We start from the raw sequence: 20,839 nt of genomic DNA on the forward strand, positions 1-20,839 counted from the left end.
TTGAAAATTGAACTAACGTGCTTGCAATTTCAATATTCCATTGCATTGAAAAAGAAAATTGGTTAAAAAAGTGTGTTTTCAATATTCGTTTTAATCTGTAAATAATTATAGTCCGTCGATCAATCAATTTTCAATTTTCAATAGAATTGAATATTGAAATTGCAAGCAACTTCTAGGCTATTTTCAATTTCTAATTCAATATTCAATTGTTGCCGGAAATTGAAAATGGAATGGACGAATGGTCACGCACCTACTGCAGTCTGTTTGCGTTGTGCAACCGACGTCTGTTTGCGTTGTGCTACTGCAGTCTGTTTGCGTTGTGCTACTGCAGTCTGTTTGCGTTGTGCAACCGCAGTCTGTTTGCGTTGTACTCCCGCAGTCTGTTTGTGTTGTGCTACTGCAGTCTGTTTGCGTTGTGCAACCGCAGTCTGTTTGCGTTGTACTCCCGCAGTCTGTTTGCGTTGTGCAACCGAGGTCTGTTTGCGTTGTACTACCGCAGTCTGTTTGCGTTGTGCTACTGCAGTCTGTTTGCGTTGTGCTACTGCAGTCTGTTTGCGTTGTGCAACCGCAGTCTGTTTGCGTTGTACTCCCGCAGTCTGTTTGCGTTTTGCTACTGCAGTCTGTTTGCGTTGTACTACCGCAGTCTGTTTGCGTTGTACTACCGCAGTCTGTTTGCGTTGTGCTACTGCAGTCTGTTTGCGTTGTACTACCGCAGTCTGTTTGCGTTGTAGGAGTTTTGGCAGAGATCGCACGCCATACTCGCCTTTCTTTGCGAGTAGGACACTAACCTAGCTAGGAATACACTCACCTTTCCACATGCTAAAGTCGTCTTGAGACTTGGATAGCGTGAACGTGGTGACTTACCCACCGTGGAGAGTCACCATGCGCTGTTCGAAAGCTTGGACAATCTGCTGGGTCACACATTAGATAGATATAGCTAATTGAGTTTGTGACGTAAGTACTATTTAGTCACGTGGGGTGCCAAGATTATGACGTGGGTTGACACTTAGTGAAGTAATAGTCTCGCGTAGCCAGACCCCTTTCCGCCGCGGCCTCCCCGGCGAAATGGGGTCTGGTGTACTGCCTTTGATGTCGCTGTGTGCCGCGTAGCCAGAAATCGGCTATCTAAAGACCGGATTTAGTTTCTTAAACGCTTCACTAAAGACGAGACTGGTATGCACGCAATGCAATCCTATCTCAATAGCTTCTCTTGTTTCGTAGAGAACAACTCGAAGACTACAGCTAGAGTCGTTGCTGTTTGTGAAATCTGCATGTCTACAGCAGCGATTAAACGATTTGGTCTCTTCCTGGTTGCTACTGTATGTGTTCACCAAAACAATGCACAAAAATGATTACCCAAACACAGAAAGACGACTCATCTTGTTTCGATGACGTCATGCAACTCCAAGCCCTTCCAGATATCTCTCACTCCGGACTGTATGCGGTCGCTTTAGACGTCAAAAAACAGCAAACGGCACTGAGTACGTTCGCATCCATCCAGTACGTTCGCATTCAGTCTCCGTTGTGACACGAGCGCACTACGCTAGATCGTACGACGTCGATCATGGCTGCATGAAATCGAAGCCTGTCGACGTCAACGTCCCCGCGGCCGCGTTTAATCGCTGCTGTAGACATGCAGATTTCACAAACAGCAACGACTCTAGCTGTAGTCTTCGAGTTGTTCTCTACGAAACAAGAGAAGCTATTGAGATAGGATTGCATTGCGTGCATACCAGTCTCGTCTTTAGTGAAGCGTTTAAGAAACTAAATCCGGTCTTTAGATAGCCGATTTCTGGCTACGCTGCACACAGCGACATCAAAGGCCGTACACCAGACCCCATTTCGCCGGGGAGGCTGCGGCGGAAAGGGGTCTGGCTACGCGAGACTAGTGAAGTAAGTGTGTGAAAGTAGGCGCGGTGAGTCCAGACTCCGGGAGCCTGAAAGTGTCATACGGGAACCGGACACTGCTAGGCTCACGTGAGTCTGGGGACGCTCCTATTCTGTCCCACGCTACTAGCAACATTGCTCCATTCTTCATGGTTTTGCCTTGTCCAAGCCACTCTTTTGTGTTGTCTACTTGTTGCCTTTAACAGTACAGACAAATAAGCTATGGAATACGAAATCAAGTTACTAACTAGCTCGAAAGTGTTCTAATTTATGAATGAACTGAAACTTATAAAACAAATGTACTTTACAAGAGTGCAAAAGCAATGTACAGATACAGTGGTTTACACTTCTGAATCAGTCTGTTTCCCCCATGCGGTTTGAGGGCGGGGTTAAGGTCTGGGTACTCCACACTAACCATTTCCTTGCCGGAATCTTGAGGGTGGGGTTAATGTCTGGCTATGAGAGACTAGTCTGTATGCAGATACATATTACAACAAATGAAGAAACAAAGAACAACAAAATGACAAGTACACATCATGTAGTTGTCATCAATACTGGGTAGTTTAATTAAATCATCAAAACAGACAGATGTCATCCTTCTTGGTTTTGTACATGTTAATGGTAATGTCAAAATATTTCATCACTTCACAAAGAAGCAGAACACAATTACTTCACATTATCTCTAATGTCTATAGGAAAACTTTGCTGTGTATTGGCACAATAACAAATATAAATGTTGATATCTATACAAATACACACACCTGGAACCTGGAATTCCGCCATACCCACTATGGGCTTCGGCATCGCAGAAGTTTTTGCCAAGAAAAGCGGTCATTGGCTTGTAACGGGTCAATATTCAATGACACCAGGTCTCGTTGAATGGTATCAATCCACCTGTTCTTTGGACCATGCTGAGGGCATTTCACACTATGCAACTTGCTTCTCAGCAACAACTTTTGTGGACGAGAGACGTTCAATTGGTTCTTCCTTGGCAGATTTCAAATTGAAGGAATTTCTTATCTTGTTCAGTCTTGATACACCCAAGATAGATCTAATACAGCGCATATGGAAAGTGTTCAGTCTTCGAATATCTACTTGAGTGATTGCCCAAGTCTCACAACCATATTACATAGTAAAACTGGCACCACTAGTGACCTGAAGACTCAGTTTTGTGTTCTTGCTAAATCCTCAGTTTGTGAACACTCTACGTTTCCTAGAACAGAATGTCCTGCTAGCTTTCCGAATACGTTCAACAACCTCTAAGTGACAATCCCCTGACTTACAATTAGTCACAATGCTGCCCAAATAGCAGAATTCAGAAACATTCTCTAGAACATGACCAGCAATCGAGATGTTTGCTTCGTCAGCACTAATACTCAGGATTTTAGTTCTGTCAGTGTTGATCCGCATACCCCATTTCATACATGTATCATGGAAAGCATTCACCATCTGCTGCCACTCACTACTTGACGTACCTAGTAGGGCCAAATCATCGGCATACATAGGAGCTCTGATCTTATGTGTCCCATCAGGTTTTACACGATAATTCATGAACAGGCCACCATCTGTTCTGTAAGCAATCTCAATGCCACCACCCTCAAACTTAACTCTGTCCACAAACAGATTGAACAAAACTGGAGACATCACACACCCTTGACGGACACCTGTGGTTACTTCAAACCTTGAAGAGATTTCCCCCTATTTCGCATAACACAGCCTGTACCATCGTGCAGTTCAATAATCAATCTAACCACTTCATCTTCTGTGCCAGAATGTTTGAGAATTTTGGTGAGAGCATGTCTTGGTACAGAGTCAAACGCTTTTGAGAGGTCAACAAAACAAATATGTAACTTGGATCTGTGCTCTACAGCCTTCTCAATGACTTGTTGAAGTACCCAAATCTGGTCAATTGTTCCCCTCTGAGGACAAAAACCGCATTGCTCTTCTAAAAAAGAGAAGGTTCTATCACTGGTTTCAGCCAACCTAACAGAACATTGGCAAGGACTTTCCCAGGAATACTGAGCAATGATATCCCACGATAGTTATCACATACCAGATGATCCTTCTTTTTGAATAATGGAATCAGAACTGAATCTTTCCATTCTTGAGGTACTTTACCAGTCTTCCAGATCATTTAAATAATCTCAATTAGCCAGTCGACAAGTTCAGGTGGTCTAGCTTTGAGAAACTCTGCTGCTATTCCGTCCTGACCAGTTGCCTTACCATTCTTCAACTTTCCAATGGCTTCTATAATTTCCTTATCATTGAGCGCACTGCCAGCAACTGAACAAGGAGAAACCCCAGTGTCCAAGGTCGCTGCACGGGTCACGTTCAACACTGACTGAAAGTGGTGTTGCCAACGAGCTAATTGATCTTCAGTTGTCAACAATTTGTATCCTTGTTCATCTAAGATCACATCAGGAGGCTGCACCGACACCTTATCAAACTTCCTGAGTTTCCTAAAGAACTCGCCATGCTTGTGTTGCTTACAATCACTTTCCAAATTTCTCATTTCCCGATCTAGTCATTCCTGTTTGTCCTTTCTTACAGCAGTTTTCACTATTCTTTGCAGTTCAGTATATTTAGCACGTATTTCTTGTTTATCCTGAGATTGCATCCAATGGATGTGAGCATCACGCTTCTTATCAATCAGCTCTAAAGTTTGCTCTGAAATCCAACTGTTCTTTGCCCTTCTTGGTGCTACAAGATGTTCTTTTGCTGAATCCATAACTGCTTTGCGAAATTCATACCAGTTATCTTTGACAGTGTCACTAGATGTTTGCAAGAACTTGGCAGTTATACTAGCCCTGTATTCACCTAGGGCTTTTGGGTCTCCTCGGACATCTCTCCTTAGACTGTTTGCTTGTTTCGTGACCTTTGGCTTTTGCAGTTTCAATACCAGCTTACTAACGACTAATTTGTGATCACTTTCAAAATCAGGGCCTCCTTATACTCTGGTGTCATGAACCATGGACCTCATACGATGCTTGACCAAAACGAAATCTTTCACGGTTGGCTGCAAACAGCCACTGGGAGGATACCAAGTGGCAGTATGAACGTGTTTGTGCTGAAAGAGTGTTCGTAACTACCAGCTCATAAGCATCAGGAAAGTCCAGCAGTCTCATTCCATTGTCATGGTTGTTTTAGTTAACCCAAAGTTGCCTGTTAGTGGGGATCGCTTCTGTCCAATTCTAGCATTGAACCCCCAAAATAATCACCAAAGATCCGGTCTTTTGCATTGCCAAATCTAGCTGCTGGTAATACAAATCTTTCTCTTCATCCTCACTCTGTTCAGTTGGTGTATATCCAACCACAACACTCAAAACACCTCTTTCTGTCACGAGATCCACTCGAATAACGCTATTGGAGATTGGGTCAAAACACTTCACTGATTTCACGACATCACGTTGCATAATCAAACCAACACCTCTTGCAGCTACGCAAGTCGTTCCAGAAAAATGCAGATTGTAACCAGACTGGTCATCCAACTCCATATAGCCGGAACCAGGCAGGTGAGTTTCAGTGATAGCAAGGAATTTGAGCTGCTGCTAATTCTTGGGCAAGAAGGTTGGGTCGAGCTATACCCTGTAATGTCCTAACATTCCATAGACCAATCGTTAAAATTTTATTTCTCTTCCAGAACTCGCTTGTGACATTCTTCCGCTTGTGACAAAATCGAGAGACATGAACTACATTTGCCATGTAATGAAGTTGGCATGGAGTTTTTCGCAGCAATATTTAGAGAGTTGTGTAAACGTCTTAGATGGTTTCTCACAGAGTTGACTGATGATAACTCACTTTGACAGCTGGCAACTGGACAGTGAATTGGTTGACCATTAGTTGACATTAGTGTAAGATGTGCTAACTTCCGACTAGTTGTTGAATTGCCATGATTAGTCGGAGATTTCATGGCAACCCCTTCCCGTGCACACAACTCCTTGATCCCCGAGTTGCCTCTAGATCTTCGGAGCCCAGTCCTATTCCTGACATCACTGGCTCTTTTCTCAGCGTCATCCCTATTTCTGTCCACATGCAGGGGAACGCGCTCTATTCTGCGAGTAGTAGCAAATACACAGTCAGATGACCAGCTTGCTGGGCTAGCACATCCTAACCTCACACCATCCTCAGCTTGACAAGGCTGAAGTTAGCATGCCCAGGGAACTACTGGAAATACAAGGTCCCGTGGGGTGCCCTCTTGGAGGGTTCAGTGAGAGGACTCCCACACACACACACGCACGCACACACACACACACACACACACACACACACACACACACACGGACAGACACACAGACACAGACACAGACAGACAGACAGACACACGCGTGCGCACACACACACACACACACACGCACACACACACACACACACACACACACGCACACACACACACACACACACACACACACACACACACACACACACACACATACACACACACCACAGTATACACTGTCATTCATGTAACCAACCATATAACGACCAATGCCATGGTATGTTGTTTGAAATAAAATGCCAATTGGCTAAAGGTCGTATCCCAGGTACCCACAAGTGTCAACAACACGAGTGATACCATCAACTTAAATAAGAGTAGCTACCTTAACGTAACTTAATTAACTTAATTTACTAAATATTGTGTATACACACACATATCCTATGCTCCTTTAAATGGTATAGTGTTTATCTGTTAATAAATATTTTGTAGTAGTTTTTGAAATAGAATTGAATCGCCTGAGTACTTTGCACTTTTCTAGTTGCATGCATGTACCCTACTATTAATTCCATATTATTCAATTGCACACCGGAAATAAATCTGCAATACATAGTACACAATTTGATGTACGTAGTGGATACAACAGTGCAAATATCGATCAACGCACAATCCAGTTACTAATGTGCACTCAAAAACATTTCACGAAAATTAGAAATTGTATAACCGCAGAGAATAGCAATTATAAATCACTTAACCTGCGGTCGAATTTATTTGAAGTCGATTTGTGTCGAGAAAACAACGTTCAGCAGACGACGTTCAAAACTGAGGCCTCCTTTGAATAAACGGTGCACGTTACTGCTCGAAAGGTGCGCAGAAAGACAGCACTTCGCTTATGTCAAAATCGCGGTTGTAACATGTCCACTACGTCTAACTACTGAGAATCAAAGGTCGCGCCGCTAGCCTCGTACACCACAGCACCTTCGCTCCGGCTCTATGTCCAACCGCGTCCAAAAAATAATTAGCCCGGTGCGGGTAACCTACAGCTAAGCTAGTACTTTAGTGCTTCTTCATTATAAGGGAAAGTGACTACTAGTAAAGACTGTACTGGTATCTAGCAGCAACTGGTCAATGCAAATGCAACTTAATTGACTAGTGTACAGTTGACAGTACATGTAGTGTCAGTACAGTATACTATGATATTTTGAGACTGATTACACACGCGAACTAAACAAAGTAATGGCTAATCAGGATCTCCAGCTGTGTCAACACGCATGCAATGCTAACAAAGTGCCACAATGACAGCAGTTCAGCTCAACAACTACAATAAACTACACAATCTGTTCGCAATCAATGCAACATCGGTCACTTTTTCTTAGAAACCAAACTCTTCATCCCCATTTTGCGAGGTGTGCTGTATGATTCATTGTCTGCCGCACTACTACGTTGCACTGCATGAGACTGAGCTTGCATGTACATGAAATTACCACCAGCACGATATGCATGATGGCTACTGAGCTGTTCACGACTCTTGTTTAGATCAGCAAGTAGATACTGACTTTGACTTTCATCTTTCGTACAAGAATCAGTGATCACAGCAGTTGCCTACAACAACAGAGTTTCATAAAAAATCTCGAAAGAAATAACTAAAGCAACTCACTGTATTAGTAGGTTTCTTTTTATATTTATTACAAATTAGAAACTTAACTTCACAACGGTGCAATGCGATTCTACTTGTAGGAATAAATGCTGTATACTATTATAATACTACTGTACAAGCAATTGGCATAAGTGCAATGATAAACCAGTTTCGTATCCAGAAAACACAAGTTACTGTACTCTATTGGTACTGCATGTGTTTGACATATTATGATAGCAAGTGTGCCTTCACGTCCACACACGACCACCAACTGCCCATCCACATGACAAATGGTTAAGGGATGTACGAAATAGTCACTTGATCGTAAACTATTAAAATACATGCAAACTAAATCATAAGTCACTTTCTCATGGAACAAACGACTGCATGTGTCACATCTAATTCCTGACACACACACACACACACACACACACACACACACACACACACACACTGTATGACACACACACAAAACAAACAAACAAACAACAAACAAACAGACAAACATACCCATGCACACACACACACACACACACACACAAAATACAGTAACATGCACACATGCACAAACCACAAAACAAACAAACAACAACATTAGTTCAAACAACCTACAGCCTACCTTGGCAATGACTGCTCTAGCTTCTTCTAACTTGTTGCCATCAGCCAATTCGGTGGCACGTTTCATGGCCTCAGCGGCTATAACTCGGTTCCGCTGTAGGTCAATTGTAGGCTTGGACTGCAAAGATCCAGCAGGAACATCAGCTGGTCTCCTTACACAGATACTAGTTGTATCTTTCTCCATCATGCTTGTTATAGCATTGAAATATGACAACTCTGCTTCAAGGACAACTTCTGGTTCTGGTTGAGGAGCTTGCAACTGAGGCAGTTGCAACTGAATGACAATATCACGTTGTTCTTCAGATTGCACATCTCCAATTTTGACTTCACACTTGGTTGAAGAATCAGTCAGTGCTCCTGCTCGGCGGTGGTGCACTTTGGTAATATGAGTTCCATTTTTAGTAGCAATTGTCAACGTTACATTCTGACCAACTGTACTAAGCAGTCCTCCAAGACAATCAGCAAAGGCTTCTGGAATCTTCTCGTTGTTATCGATAAAGTAGTACATGCCTTGTCCTTTCTCACTGATTGCTTCCAAAAGGCTAGCTAAGTGATCAGAGCCAAAGCCAAAGGTATGGACAATAGCAGCAACTTCTTCAGCATTTCTAGCTGAGCTGGCGTTTTCTTCACTACCTAGAAGACGAGAAATGCCTCTCTGAACACCAGCCAATATTCCACCTGACCCTTCACCTTGTCTCCTTCCTGCCCTTGTCATTCTCCTCAGAATATCAGGTTGCGCAGTGACTCCCTGATTAGCCATTCCATCCGTCATTAGAAGAACCGACGAAACGTCTTTCTTGTTTGTGCCAAGTTGTTCAATGTATTCTAAACCTCTTTCTAGCCCACCACTGAGATTAGTTGAAGACCCTTCTTTAAGTTTGTCAATAACTGCATGAGCTTGAGACTTCCCTCTTTGATTCATGACCTTGAGACGTAAATCATCATACACTTTAGTGTCATATGACACAATGCCAAGGCGATCGGTGTCCTTCACTATCAAGTCATAAATACAGACTGTCAGTTCACACCAATTCCATATCACAAACACAAATCTGTCTTTCAAATCCAAGTGTAACTATGCATGAAATTACTGTCAAAGCTGTGTGTCTGCTCCAATATGTCAAGCTCATTTTCAAGAAAACATTTTAAAGCCAAATTTGTACATATTCTGCAAACTCATAACAGCATCGCAGACAAAACTTCAGCAGATCATAACTACCACACGACATGTTATATCATTTATATACACCTAGTGACCACCATGATAGCAAGAGTACTAGAAAATGTTCTGCAAAGAAATTAGAATTGGCTCAAAAGATGCTGTAATTATACAGACAGAAATAGTGATAGTAAAAGAATTAGTTTGCAGGTTTTAGAAACATAGAGCTCTGTGTCCAGGACCTTCTTGTACAAAAACTGAGATACCGTAAACGTAATTATTTGTGTGAGCCTAAAATTGTGCAGTTTCTGGATATGTAACAACCTGTCCAAACTGTACTTGTGCATTTATGCCAGACTGCTTCATTAGCGACCACTTTTGTGCAAACCAAACCATGCAGTTGAAGGAGACAGCACAAATCACATGAACTAATCTCCCCCATAAATAAGTTCTTTCATGGTATTATAATGTACACAAAATAAGCAAGCAAACAAATGAACAGACAGACTCAGAAAACCTTCTTACGACTATACCACCAGCCAATTGGCTCATTAATTGTGTTGCAATAATTTTCATATTGCCATCTTATTCTTCGAGTTCATTAGTATCGTACAACAACTGGTACTTCTACCCATGGATAATCTGAATCAAGCAGAGGTAGAGCCCAAGAAAGCAACAATTTAATATTACATACACAAACTTGTCCTGTACCTTAATTAGGACCCACATAGTACCTACTAAGAGCACAACGTATGCATTGCATGCTACCGCATTGCAGTTAAAATCACAATTTACTTTAATGAAGAAGGGCTGGTGGCCACAATGTACTTGCCAATATTCACTTTAGTCAAAAATTCAGATCAAAATGCATTATCAATATTTTCATGACAACACTAGCTTGTATAGAACCAGTAACAAACTCAATTGACCAGTTTTCAGTTGTCAAAGCAGTATGCTGACTGCCGTGTTTGGTAGTAACCATATGTGGGATATAGCATGTGCTATAATGACTTAGTAATGCCAAAATTGCTTTGCTTGACATTCCTGGGGCGAAATAAGCTACCATTCTACAGGAAGTACAACAATGCTTCAAAGCTTCATAGGTAGCTTTTCTTGTAGGCACCCATTCGGTTGTTAGGATAGAACACCGTGTAGAATGATACTTAGTGCAAGTCAAACATATTATTTATTTATTTTAATAAAAGTGGTTCGACAAACACAAGTAAGTGTTTGCCATTAACTCAAAGAGTGCACCACACAGATTCAGAAAGTTGCCAGGCATGCAGACAAGGGTGTGTTTTAAAACTGAATATGTTTACTATCATACTACCTGAAACCAGCTGATAGCAATCAATTTCGGTCAAAATTCACTATAAATATTTCATGATGAAACTATAGCGTGTATTGAGGAGCAAACCACTTCTTATTAGGTATCGTCAATGTCCGAAAGGAGCCCATCCGATTAACAGCCTGAGATGGTTAAACAGCAAAACTGCGCTTGTTAAAGTCTGATTAAGTTAAGCACCTATCCAAACAAACGTCTTGCTAAGGCGAACACCCTAGTGTAGCTTGAAAATGTCATGTGCAGTAAACTACATCAATGTCAGTGTTAATTATCTTCACCAGAAGGTTATGTTTATTGACATTCATTTGTCTGTTTGTTTGCAGACAGCATTACTAAAAAATGTGCAAATGAATTTTAATAATATAGAGGATGACAGAACTTTAATAGAGGAACAACTGATTAAGTTCAAGAATTAATCCAAATCATGGTCCCCATTTGAGAGTCAGCTCTGCTTTTAGCTTTGTGCTGAGAAGAGTAAGATGACTTTCGATTTTGCTCCTGCACACCCATATTATATCCGTGACACGGTAACTCGTGGTTGACTCAATCGGCATGTTGCCAACCGTCACAACTCCGTAAATGTTCAACCCACGTACTCGGTGTCACAGAATATCGACCATAACTCTAGTATATTTATCCAAGGTGCAAATAATTTATGCTAGTGCATTTTATCTCACTGGTTAACTGCTTTATCCTAACCTATATATTTAGCACAATTTAGTCTCTTCTTCTCCTAGGATAATTAATTAAAAATAAGTAAGGGTAGACACAATATCCTAGTGCATATTCTATTTGTTGCATGCAGGCTCCAGGTCTCCAAGAGTAAAATATCCTAGAATGTCTTTAACTGTAAAGAATACAAGATCTTAGTAGCAAATATCTAGGGTATATACAGTAAGATGCAATACATTAGAATATTAATATCCACTCAGAACAATTTTAGTCCTAACCCTACGTTCAATGCTAATGCTAACCCTAACCCTAACCCTGACTCTAACCTTACTCTTAACGTTAAACCTAGAATAAATGCTCTGAATAATAGCTAACTTAACACTGTTCAATTTAGCAATATCAATTAAATGAGAGCATAAAACATCCTATGATAGTTTATCTGGGGGGAGTTTAAAACATCCTAGAATATCGTATTCAGGTAGAACGAAAATGTTTGTCACATGAGAATAAAACATTCAAGGGTGTTTTATCTGGAAGATGGCAAATTCTACTTGGGGAAATCTGGATGGATGCTTTGTACATCCTAACTGGAAAGTGATCAATCCTAATCAAAATTAACTATAAAAATTTTCAAGATGAGACTAGCTTGTACAGTCTATGGAAACACCTCTCGCACTATCTTCCAATGAAGACCTGGATAAGCCCTATCGTCTATAATGCCCTGTTCCGTTATATAAGTACCCGGCGAAGCCGCCTACTTCATGGGTAATGAACGTACTCAGTAGAGCCTTTATTCGTCAATTGCTGTTCTTGGTAGTGAGGAAGCCTAGAGGTGTCAATTTGACTACAGGGTGTGTCAGACAGCTTGCCTTCCTGGGAAGACAGCGTAAGTTGAGGTGATTTGTCGCTGTGGTGACCTTAGTGCCTTCCTTTGTCCATTTCGTCCACGGAAAGTCCCAGGCCAGCAACGCAGTGTTGATAACCCTACAGTAGCATATTCCTTCATTGATCGTTTAAAAGAGTTCAAGCATGACTCTTCTCTTCTAGCACACAGAATAGGACGAGGAACACGGCGCTTAGTGACCGGAAGTTCGTGATTTTCACGTGGTTGCTATTGCTTGTGATTCATCGTTTTCAAAGTATTCACAATTTTTTCGAAGTATGTAAGCATTATAGCATGCCGTTGTGGCATCACTTGGTGATGATTTCAGATACTTGCAAGATAATTTATTGAGGCTTGAAATCACGGCATGATGCTGGAGCCAAACTTTTGAGCCTCCCCTGCATTTTGCTAAGAAATAAACACCTACTAGTAAAAACTAGTAGTTAGGGCTCTCTTAGTGCTGCTAAGATGTAAATCTCTTGATACCACTGGTTGTTTAGAATTCTCGTCCTCTGGTAGTGTCTAGGGTACTCAACAATATCTGCATTTTGCCTGGCATGCCAACATAGTAGGCTAGGCAAATATGTTCCAGACAGTGTAGTATCATAATTTACTTCAATCTTCATATCATTGTGCTGGTTTCTCGTTGTGGATGGCGTGAGTTACGTATGAGACACTTTTCGGAGTCTTCTAGTTAGCAGTGTAGCTACGTGGCCATCACCCCACCTCAAATAGGTCCTTGTCATCAAATCGTCCTGCAACAGCCACTTGACACACATGGTCAAGGTTTGGGACTTAGCTAATTAGAGAAACAATAGACCACTGTCAAACATACGGAACTTCTGGAGATAAAAGACTTAGTAACAAACCACTACCACTATCAATTCCCCAATTCATTCATTCACGTGATTACATTCCATACCCACCACGCCAATAATTAGTCACGTGACTAGCTCTGGGTATCACTTCCTGTGGGGTGTATCATGGTATGGCTGCAGCCATGTGCCAACAAACAATTCAATGAACACCATCCAACCCTTCTAGCTAGCCACTACTACGTAATGACACTTGGCAAACTTGTTCATGGCGATATGCCCCACTCTGGTTCTCTAATTACAAGGTAACAACGTTGTAGGCCCATATGCAAGTGCAGGCACGCACAGTTGCCACGGCCAACACTGTACAGTGCCGAACTCTATCACGAGGCCTTCTTTACCATGCAATCGTCTATTTATCATGACTCACATTGATCAACGACGAAATGAAGCGTCTCCCTCACGAGAGAAATTTTCTCCCCCGACATACTACCGCTCTTGTCGACAACGGCCACGAGGTCGATGCTTGCTCGCTCGCTCGGTTCGTACACAGGGGCTTTGAGGCTCACCATCGACCAACATTCTGCAGCACTGTCGAACGGATAAGTGTCCTGCTCGGCTTCGCTGCTCAGCACGATCTTCTCGCACTCCGGCGCCGGCGCTGGGGCTGCAGCTGCAGGGGCAGCGTCGTCGCTAGCAGAGCGTTCGTCGGTCGTCGAGTCCATTTCGTAGTCTTCTAGTAAAGAATGCGGGACAGCGTAGATTAGGAAATAAATAGGGGAGACGAAATGCTGACTCTGCAACACGCACGCAAAAAATTCACGTGGGGGTTATGACGTAGGCGTTTAATTAGTAGGGAAATAAGAAAGAAGGTGCTGTATAGTACTAGTCTCGCGTAGCCAAACCCCTCCCCTTTTTAATATCTACCGGCGGGGAAGTGTTTGGTGAAATTGCACACAAGCAGTGGTGCCAAGCATACGCCCACGTCTTTCCAACTAGTAATTAGATGAAGGTTACGCTGACAGGTGATAATTACTGAAAACATTCTTCTCTCTCTTGTCGACGAGAAAGCACTTGTTGGAAGGCTTACAACAATCAATGGAGACTTGACGATAGTATGGTTTTGTTCTTGGTATAGGGCGTTTAGTTAGCTACGAATTCACGCAAAGTGCACGCTAGCCTCTGCATAATTAATTCGAAGTGGCTAGAGAGCCGGTACCGGTCCCGCAAGCGGAGGACTTGGAGTGCCGGTAATTTGCACGTGATCGATGATGTCATGCTCATTAGTAGCGACGAATGGCGGGAAGTCCGACTGATTCCGCATTTTCTGTTGGGAAAAGATTCAAGTCATTCGCCGACCTATAAGAGCGATTGTCGGCGTATGAGTCATCAACATACACAAAATTATGGCGGAGAGACTCGAGAAGTGTTGAGGCTGCCCGGAAGCGAATCAATCGTCCCCTTTCTGAAGCAATCACATATTACGAGGTGACGTATAGCTGCATTCACGGAGGGGAAAAAATCGCTGCCCGTGGTGAAGGAAAGCGGTACATCGTAAGTGCAGCTTGTGCGTTAGCAATTGTTTAGGAATCCAAGGACCTACACTTTTGCATGGTGATGGCTCAAATTGTGGCCCCAGGCTAAAATACTGTACATACAGTAGTCTCAGATAAAAAGAACAAATGTAAAAGAAACAGTAATTAACTACGCTTGGCAAATACTGTTATGATATATATAAATAGTTGATCAGTGAAACCTCTGATGTAGTGTTACATCTGCACAGTACTGTACTACACTATTGAAAATACATAAATATACCCAGTATACATCATTGCTGCTCTACCGTCTTTTTTCTTTCTTCACACTTTCTAAAGACAAAAATGTCTTTCAATGAAGCATGTTCAAAATATAGCAAGGCATGGGCTGGGTAAAAATGCTAAGATTCTCTCTCATCTATTAGTTTGTATCAGGGTGGCAGTGTAGATGCATTTGGATATTCTATATTCTACAATTCTTAAGCAAATTTGTAAAGTACCACATTTAATATCAACTAGTCAACAGTAAAATTAATATCAACAATTGTTGGGGTACAATTTCAGACCTTTGATTGATTTGTTTTGTAAAATTTAACCGGTAATCTGAAACATATTTCTATATCATATTACATATTATTTTTGTAATTTTATACAACCACAATTCCTACATTTAACACACCTAAAATTTTGTCATGCTCTTACTTCTGTACCGAAGTGCAAAGAAACGTTACTTGTGAGTGTTGCCTAACTTGAGTGCAGTATGCAAGCCATAAAAGAGCAACAGGATTTCCCTAAGATGTAGGCTTTATGATCAATTCCATAACAAACCATAATTAAATATTCCTTGTACACACAGTACTAAAAATAAACTTCAAAGGATAAGCAAACACACCAAACTGCACATAAGCTTAATTAATTGATACCAGAGTTTTTGCTAATGCAAATTTCTCAAATTTTATAACTTTAGTATTTGCACTCAACACAGTTTTTCATTTAATTTTCCAATTACATTTTCATTGTGTTTTGTATTTTTTCTTTGTGCTTTCCATCAACAGGACTTTTAGGAAAGAATGCCCATTTGAATTGTCCCTAAGAGCTTCTGAAGATGGTCAATCACTAGTTGTGCGAAGATTTAATTAAAGAGAGCCATAATCATGAAATATCAAGAGTAAGAATAATTAATTCATCTTGTACATGTACATGTACTGTACCAACACATACCATTTTTCAAAGGGCCTGATAGATGTGACTTTATTAGATACCCAACTGTGCCTTATGTAATTTCAATGTTGTTTAACTCAACATGGTTACACTAGCAATACAATTTAGCTATCATTTATTTTCATCCAATATATTACGTTTGACTACTGGTAATAGGTACTTTGCGAGATGCGAGCTTTTATTGGAGACTGTGCCTTTCATTCTTTGTATGAGGTCCGGTAGCTTGCTTTTATTGGAGACGTAACTGTATTGGAGACCTGTGTTTATGTTAGAGACAATACGGTATTCACCAATATGGTAGCTGCATTAATACTAAATAGTATTATTTGAATATTATAAACCTGTACAGGAACTATTCAAACCATTGCCCAGTCAGAGAAAGCTACCATTAGAAGCAAAGGAAGAAGCTGAAAAGCTAATAGAACTAAAAGCAAATAAAAAATGATTCAGAACAAGCTGGCAGAAATGACAGGAAACGTAGTGCTGCTAAAAGACTTGAGCAATATCAGTACTGGTATGAGAGCAGGAAAGACAAGAAACGATTTAAATACAGCTGTAAAGCAACTGACAGACAAATACGGTACATGGCTGTTATGAACAGCTCTCCTTGAAATTGCATTTTTTGTACGTTGTGGTGTTTTGCTTGTAGGAGCTAGTGTGAATGTTGTCGTCAGTGACAATAACGTGTTGCAAGGCATCTTCTTTCAGGATGAGAAGATGAAGCAGGCGTACCCGGGATACCTGCTAGCTTTGCCTGCATAATTAGATGTCCAAGGAGAATATTATATTCCTAGTTGCCTTCATGCTACTGTTGAATTTGGCAATGCAATGAATTTGATCATACTGTTCCTTACACAATGTACAGTACTCACAGAACAAATACCCTTACTCACTGTAACAATGTTACTGAGTGACTATTCTGCACATACCCCTGATGCACATAATCACTGAAATACTGTAATATCACTGCTAAGGATGAAAGGAAATCAACTGGTACTGTTTCTAGGTATTTTAATGCCTCCTATTCTTCGAAAACGTGGCCGTCCAAAAGGCCATGAATTGACTGTGATTGGTTTACCGGCTAAGAAGAAAGCAAAGTCAGGAAAAGTACAACCATTCATTAAATTACACATATCATTGAAAAAAAAGAGGTATTCACATGTCCATTTACTTGCTTATAATTACGGCCTTGTTCACGAGGTGCTTTTGCATACTTTGCAGTCATGTTAGCATGGTTTGTTGATGACAATATAGCAGCTGCTGCACTACAAAATCCCAAGATGCTGATCAATGAATCAGACATCGAAGTTCAGCAAGAAAACATCTCTAATGCAGTCCTTGATGACAATGTTGACTTGCACATAATTCGAAAGTTTTTCACCGATGATGCCTGGCTACTACTTACAGATGTTGTCAAGCAGAAATGTAAACATTGCAGTTATGTTTACCAAGTTTGCTTTCACAACTTGGATGAGGAAGCATCAATTTTGTGTGACCATTGCCTCTTGTGGTCCCACATGAGTTGTATTGGTCTTAAAGAAAGACCCAAATCAAAGTGGTGGTTTTGCCGAAGCTGTCACAAGACTAGCAAATAAGATAAACTGGTTGTAGAGGCAACCGTTGCTATGTAAATTAGACACGTGTGTGTATTATGTGCAAGCTATGCAGTGTTGTTTGACTATATATTAAGAGCAAGATCTGGCAGAGCAGATGACAGAATCATGTAATGCTATTTTACCAGTATCTGTTTACTCTCTTCAAACCACAGTGACATAAGAACTAAAATGATAATCTACCTACCTATGTATGCACCTGCCTACCTACCTACCTAACTATATACCATATAACCGGTTATTACTGCAATTTGAGAATCTAGACAAAAGTTTTAGCTGCGAATTAAATTTCTGCATTCCAACCAGGAAGACAGTTACTGGTACACATATGTACACATGCATGTACACGTGTCGCAACATGACTCCTGGGACTCGAAGATAAACATAAATATTTGCAAATTTTATTTGTGCACTCCATGAATCTGATTTCTTCGCAGAATTCGCAGGAATATCATGATTGCAGAAATAACCGGTTATACAGCACATGCATATAGGATACCTAACTAACTACAAATCTCTAAAGTAAAGTTCAACAACTACATAGCAATCAATTATTAACTAGCTAATAAAGCCAATATATTTAGCTTAGACAGTCAAGACAGTCAACACAGTCACTAATTAATTAATTGATTAATTAGTAGATTTATTACTACAATCACAGTCATACAACACAGCTTCCAACTCTGTCGCACCATGTGAAATACATTCCAAAACTTGTTCTTTGTATCCAAATTACGTGAGACTCGGCTTCGGTAGTCACGCAATGAACACTTCAAAACTAGGTGCTAGGTCAAGAACGCGTGCACGTACACTCCATCACAGCATCCATAACATAATACGATAATGTGACAATGAACTCAGTACGCACGTTAGCAGGAATCCGGGAGTATGGGTCACGTGCAAATTACCGGCACTCCAAGTCCTCCGCTTGCGGGACCGGTATCGGCTCTCTAGCCACTTCGTAATTAATTGTTTCAACCTGCCGTGCCATCGCCTGGATCTCTTCCCGCAACCCTTGAATTTGCTGATCTAGCCAATGAAACGAAGCAAGCTACGTTCGGCAATGTATCACAAACAGGCTCGATCCAGCTGCTTCTGTCTAGCTAGTCAGCTGGTCCAGAAGAGAATGTCCGTAACACTTTTAGTTTATTTACACTTGCCAAGATGTCTACATCGCTTGAGCATTGCAAGAGCCGTTTCTTTTTCTTTGTTTTGCGTTTTGCTGGAAAGAGACTCCAAGCACAAAGCACAACAGTCCGCATCCTTTGTAACTAGCAATCAACTTGGGTGGGGTTGATTACACGTTTACGTTAATCTAATTATCTGCCACCCGGAAGTCGGTGGAGGCTGGCACCACTACTTGTATGCAATTTCACCAAACCCTTCCCTGCCGGTAGATATAAAAAAGGGGAGGGGTTTGGCTACGCGATACAAGCTCGCCTCCATGTTGTGGGCATGTCTACAGTCACGTGCACGGGACTCATTCTTTCGTCATTCCCAAATGTTCAATCCTCAGCATGGTCATATGAAGTCAAAATTGATTCATTCTGAATGTTGAATCGAATAGTCAATCTGAATTCTACCGATCTAGCGCGCGTTAGATAATACGTAATTGCCAATTCAGTACACATGTCCGCTTTATCCGTAACGGAGTGACGTAATACACCGCCTACGCAGTTCAGTAAGAAACGGACTACAGTGTACAGTGTAGTCGTGATTTATCACATCGAAGCTGCTCTTCACTGCCAGTGGCGTCGTACAAGGTACCTTGTAAGCTTAAGGTAAGCTTAGCGCAACCAACTCTTCTAGCTAGTCTACATTTGTATTTCAGTTCTTGCGTTGTTTGATTTCGCTATCTAGAGCGACTGTTTCTATACGGATCAACACCGTTCGCCTACACTTAGTCGTGGCAGGGACTTTAGGTAGCGCTAGGAGTTTCGATCCTTTGTAGAGGTGATTCTGGAGGACATTTGAGCGACGTGTTGTCAGCTGTGTGTCACCGTACGCTATCAGAGCTGACGTGCGCTCATTAGCATCTGCCGTCTGCGTAGGTTGTTCGTTAAGGGTTCGTATGTACAGTCTAGAGACGTTTGGGCAGACTGTTCATTTCCAACTTTACGTAACGTCTAATGCAATATGACGTCAGTGTTCTTTTTTAGGTTTGTGTACCGTGATTATGAAGAATACGTATACGGGAAGTGTATTGTGGTTGTGTCTTCTCTTGTCGGCGGTGCTCTCAGCTGAGATATCAGGTAAGAGTGATGGGGACTGGTGATAATGAGAATGGAAGAAAGACACACACACACACACACACACACACACACACACACACACACACACACACACACACACACACACACACACACACACACACACACACACACACACACACACACACACACACACACACACACACACACACACACACACACACACACACACACACACACACACACACACACACACACACACACACACACACACACACACACACACACACACACACACACACACACACACACACACACACACACACACACACACACACACCCAAGAGCTAAACTAATTATAAAAATCAATCTTTGAAAAACTGGTTGTCAAGTTGTCATTTGACAACTAAATGTAGTCACTCAAGTTATAGTGGACCCAATAAATTTTATTTTTATGCTGTAGGGAGTAGAACAAGTTAGATTGCGTGAGTGACAACTCTTGAAGTCCTGGGATTTTGTTTATGTGCCAGAGCAATCAGTATAACTATTTGATATTTATCAAGTACATGTACAAGTCGTAGACGTACTCCTTGGCCACTGAAAAAGTTTGTGAGGTTGCCAAGATGACGACTATGTCTGCTATAAACTTTTGAACACCAAAGACGTGTATGTCATTGTCAAGGCCAGCAGTTTCCAAGTTGGATCGAGTTATACATGTAGCTGGAACTGCATGATTACTCGACTAAATGACTGTTGTCTGTTAATTATAATTGTAGCAAGTTGCATGTTCTTCTTTCTTTGTTTTACTTTACATGAACTTGAATATACTGTTGTGTATGTATTGAACTTGTTGTTGTATTGTGCTGATTAGATCTGAAATGTCCTCATTTCTATGATTTGGAAAATGGCAAGTTTAAGAAGTATTTAAGAGACGTCGATCATGTCATGGAATTTGGCTGTAATGATGGATATCGCCTTAATGGCATGGCAAGATCTACTTGCATGCGGTCATCAGACAATGTACTGTACTGG

General features: G+C 41.3%; 2 protein-coding genes across 5 annotated transcripts in view; one reads left to right on the plus strand and one right to left on the minus strand.

The window, feature by feature from the left end:
* Positions 1-7,271: 7,271 nt before the first annotated feature.
* Positions 7,272-14,035, minus strand: LOC134198303 (uncharacterized). Of its 2 annotated transcripts, XM_062667670.1 has the most exons (4): positions 13,659-14,035; positions 9,045-9,347; positions 8,356-8,987; positions 7,272-7,702 (listed from the first exon to the last, which is right to left on the minus strand). In XM_062667670.1, exons 1-4 carry the CDS (start codon positions 13,951-13,953, stop codon positions 7,463-7,465), a joined length of 1,470 nt encoding a protein of 489 aa, XP_062523654.1. In that variant the 5' UTR covers positions 13,954-14,035; the 3' UTR covers positions 7,272-7,462. The 2 variants fall into 2 exon arrangements, with proteins under 2 accessions (XP_062523654.1, XP_062523653.1); XM_062667669.1 differs by having other exon boundaries at positions 8,356-9,347.
* A 5,240-nt stretch (positions 14,036-19,275) lies between these two features.
* LOC134176152 (sushi, von Willebrand factor type A, EGF and pentraxin domain-containing protein 1-like) overlaps positions 19,276-20,839 on the plus strand; it is a 13,400-nt gene continuing 11,836 nt past the window's right edge. Inside the window, exons 1-3 of one of the 3 annotated variants that reach the window (XM_062642827.1) lie at positions 19,276-19,378; positions 19,757-19,849; positions 20,679-20,839. The exon at positions 20,679-20,839 is cut by the window's right edge and continues 28 nt beyond it. In XM_062642827.1, coding sequence (XP_062498811.1) covers positions 19,774-19,849; positions 20,679-20,839 — 237 coding nt within the window. In that variant the 5' untranslated portion in view covers positions 19,276-19,378; positions 19,757-19,773. Of the gene's footprint in view, positions 19,379-19,441; positions 19,551-19,756; positions 19,850-20,678 lie in introns of those variants that run through there. The other 2 variants (XM_062642829.1, XM_062642828.1) reach the window with 2 other exon arrangements.

The sequence above is a fragment of the Corticium candelabrum genome, chromosome 2 (assembly GCF_963422355.1).
Source record: "Corticium candelabrum chromosome 2, ooCorCand1.1, whole genome shotgun sequence".
In the NCBI taxonomy this organism is placed as follows: domain Eukaryota; kingdom Metazoa; phylum Porifera; class Homoscleromorpha; order Homosclerophorida; family Plakinidae; genus Corticium; species Corticium candelabrum.

What these genes read in the sequence shown, in the direction of transcription:
- LOC134198303 (XM_062667669.1), bottom strand. Translation starts at nt 13,953, where the DNA reads ATGGACTCGACGACCGACGAACGCTCTGCTAGCGACGACGCTGCCCCT. An exon ending in TCATTTCGTCGTTGATCAAT is followed by an intron (nt 9,348 to 13,658) that starts GTGAGTCATGAT and finishes ATGACTTGATAG; the next exon opens with TGAAGGACACCGATCGCCTT. An exon ending in CTAGAGCAGTCATTGCCAAG is followed by an intron (nt 7,703 to 8,355) that starts GTAGGCTGTAGG and finishes CTGTTGTTGTAG; the next exon opens with GCAACTGCTGTGATCACTGA.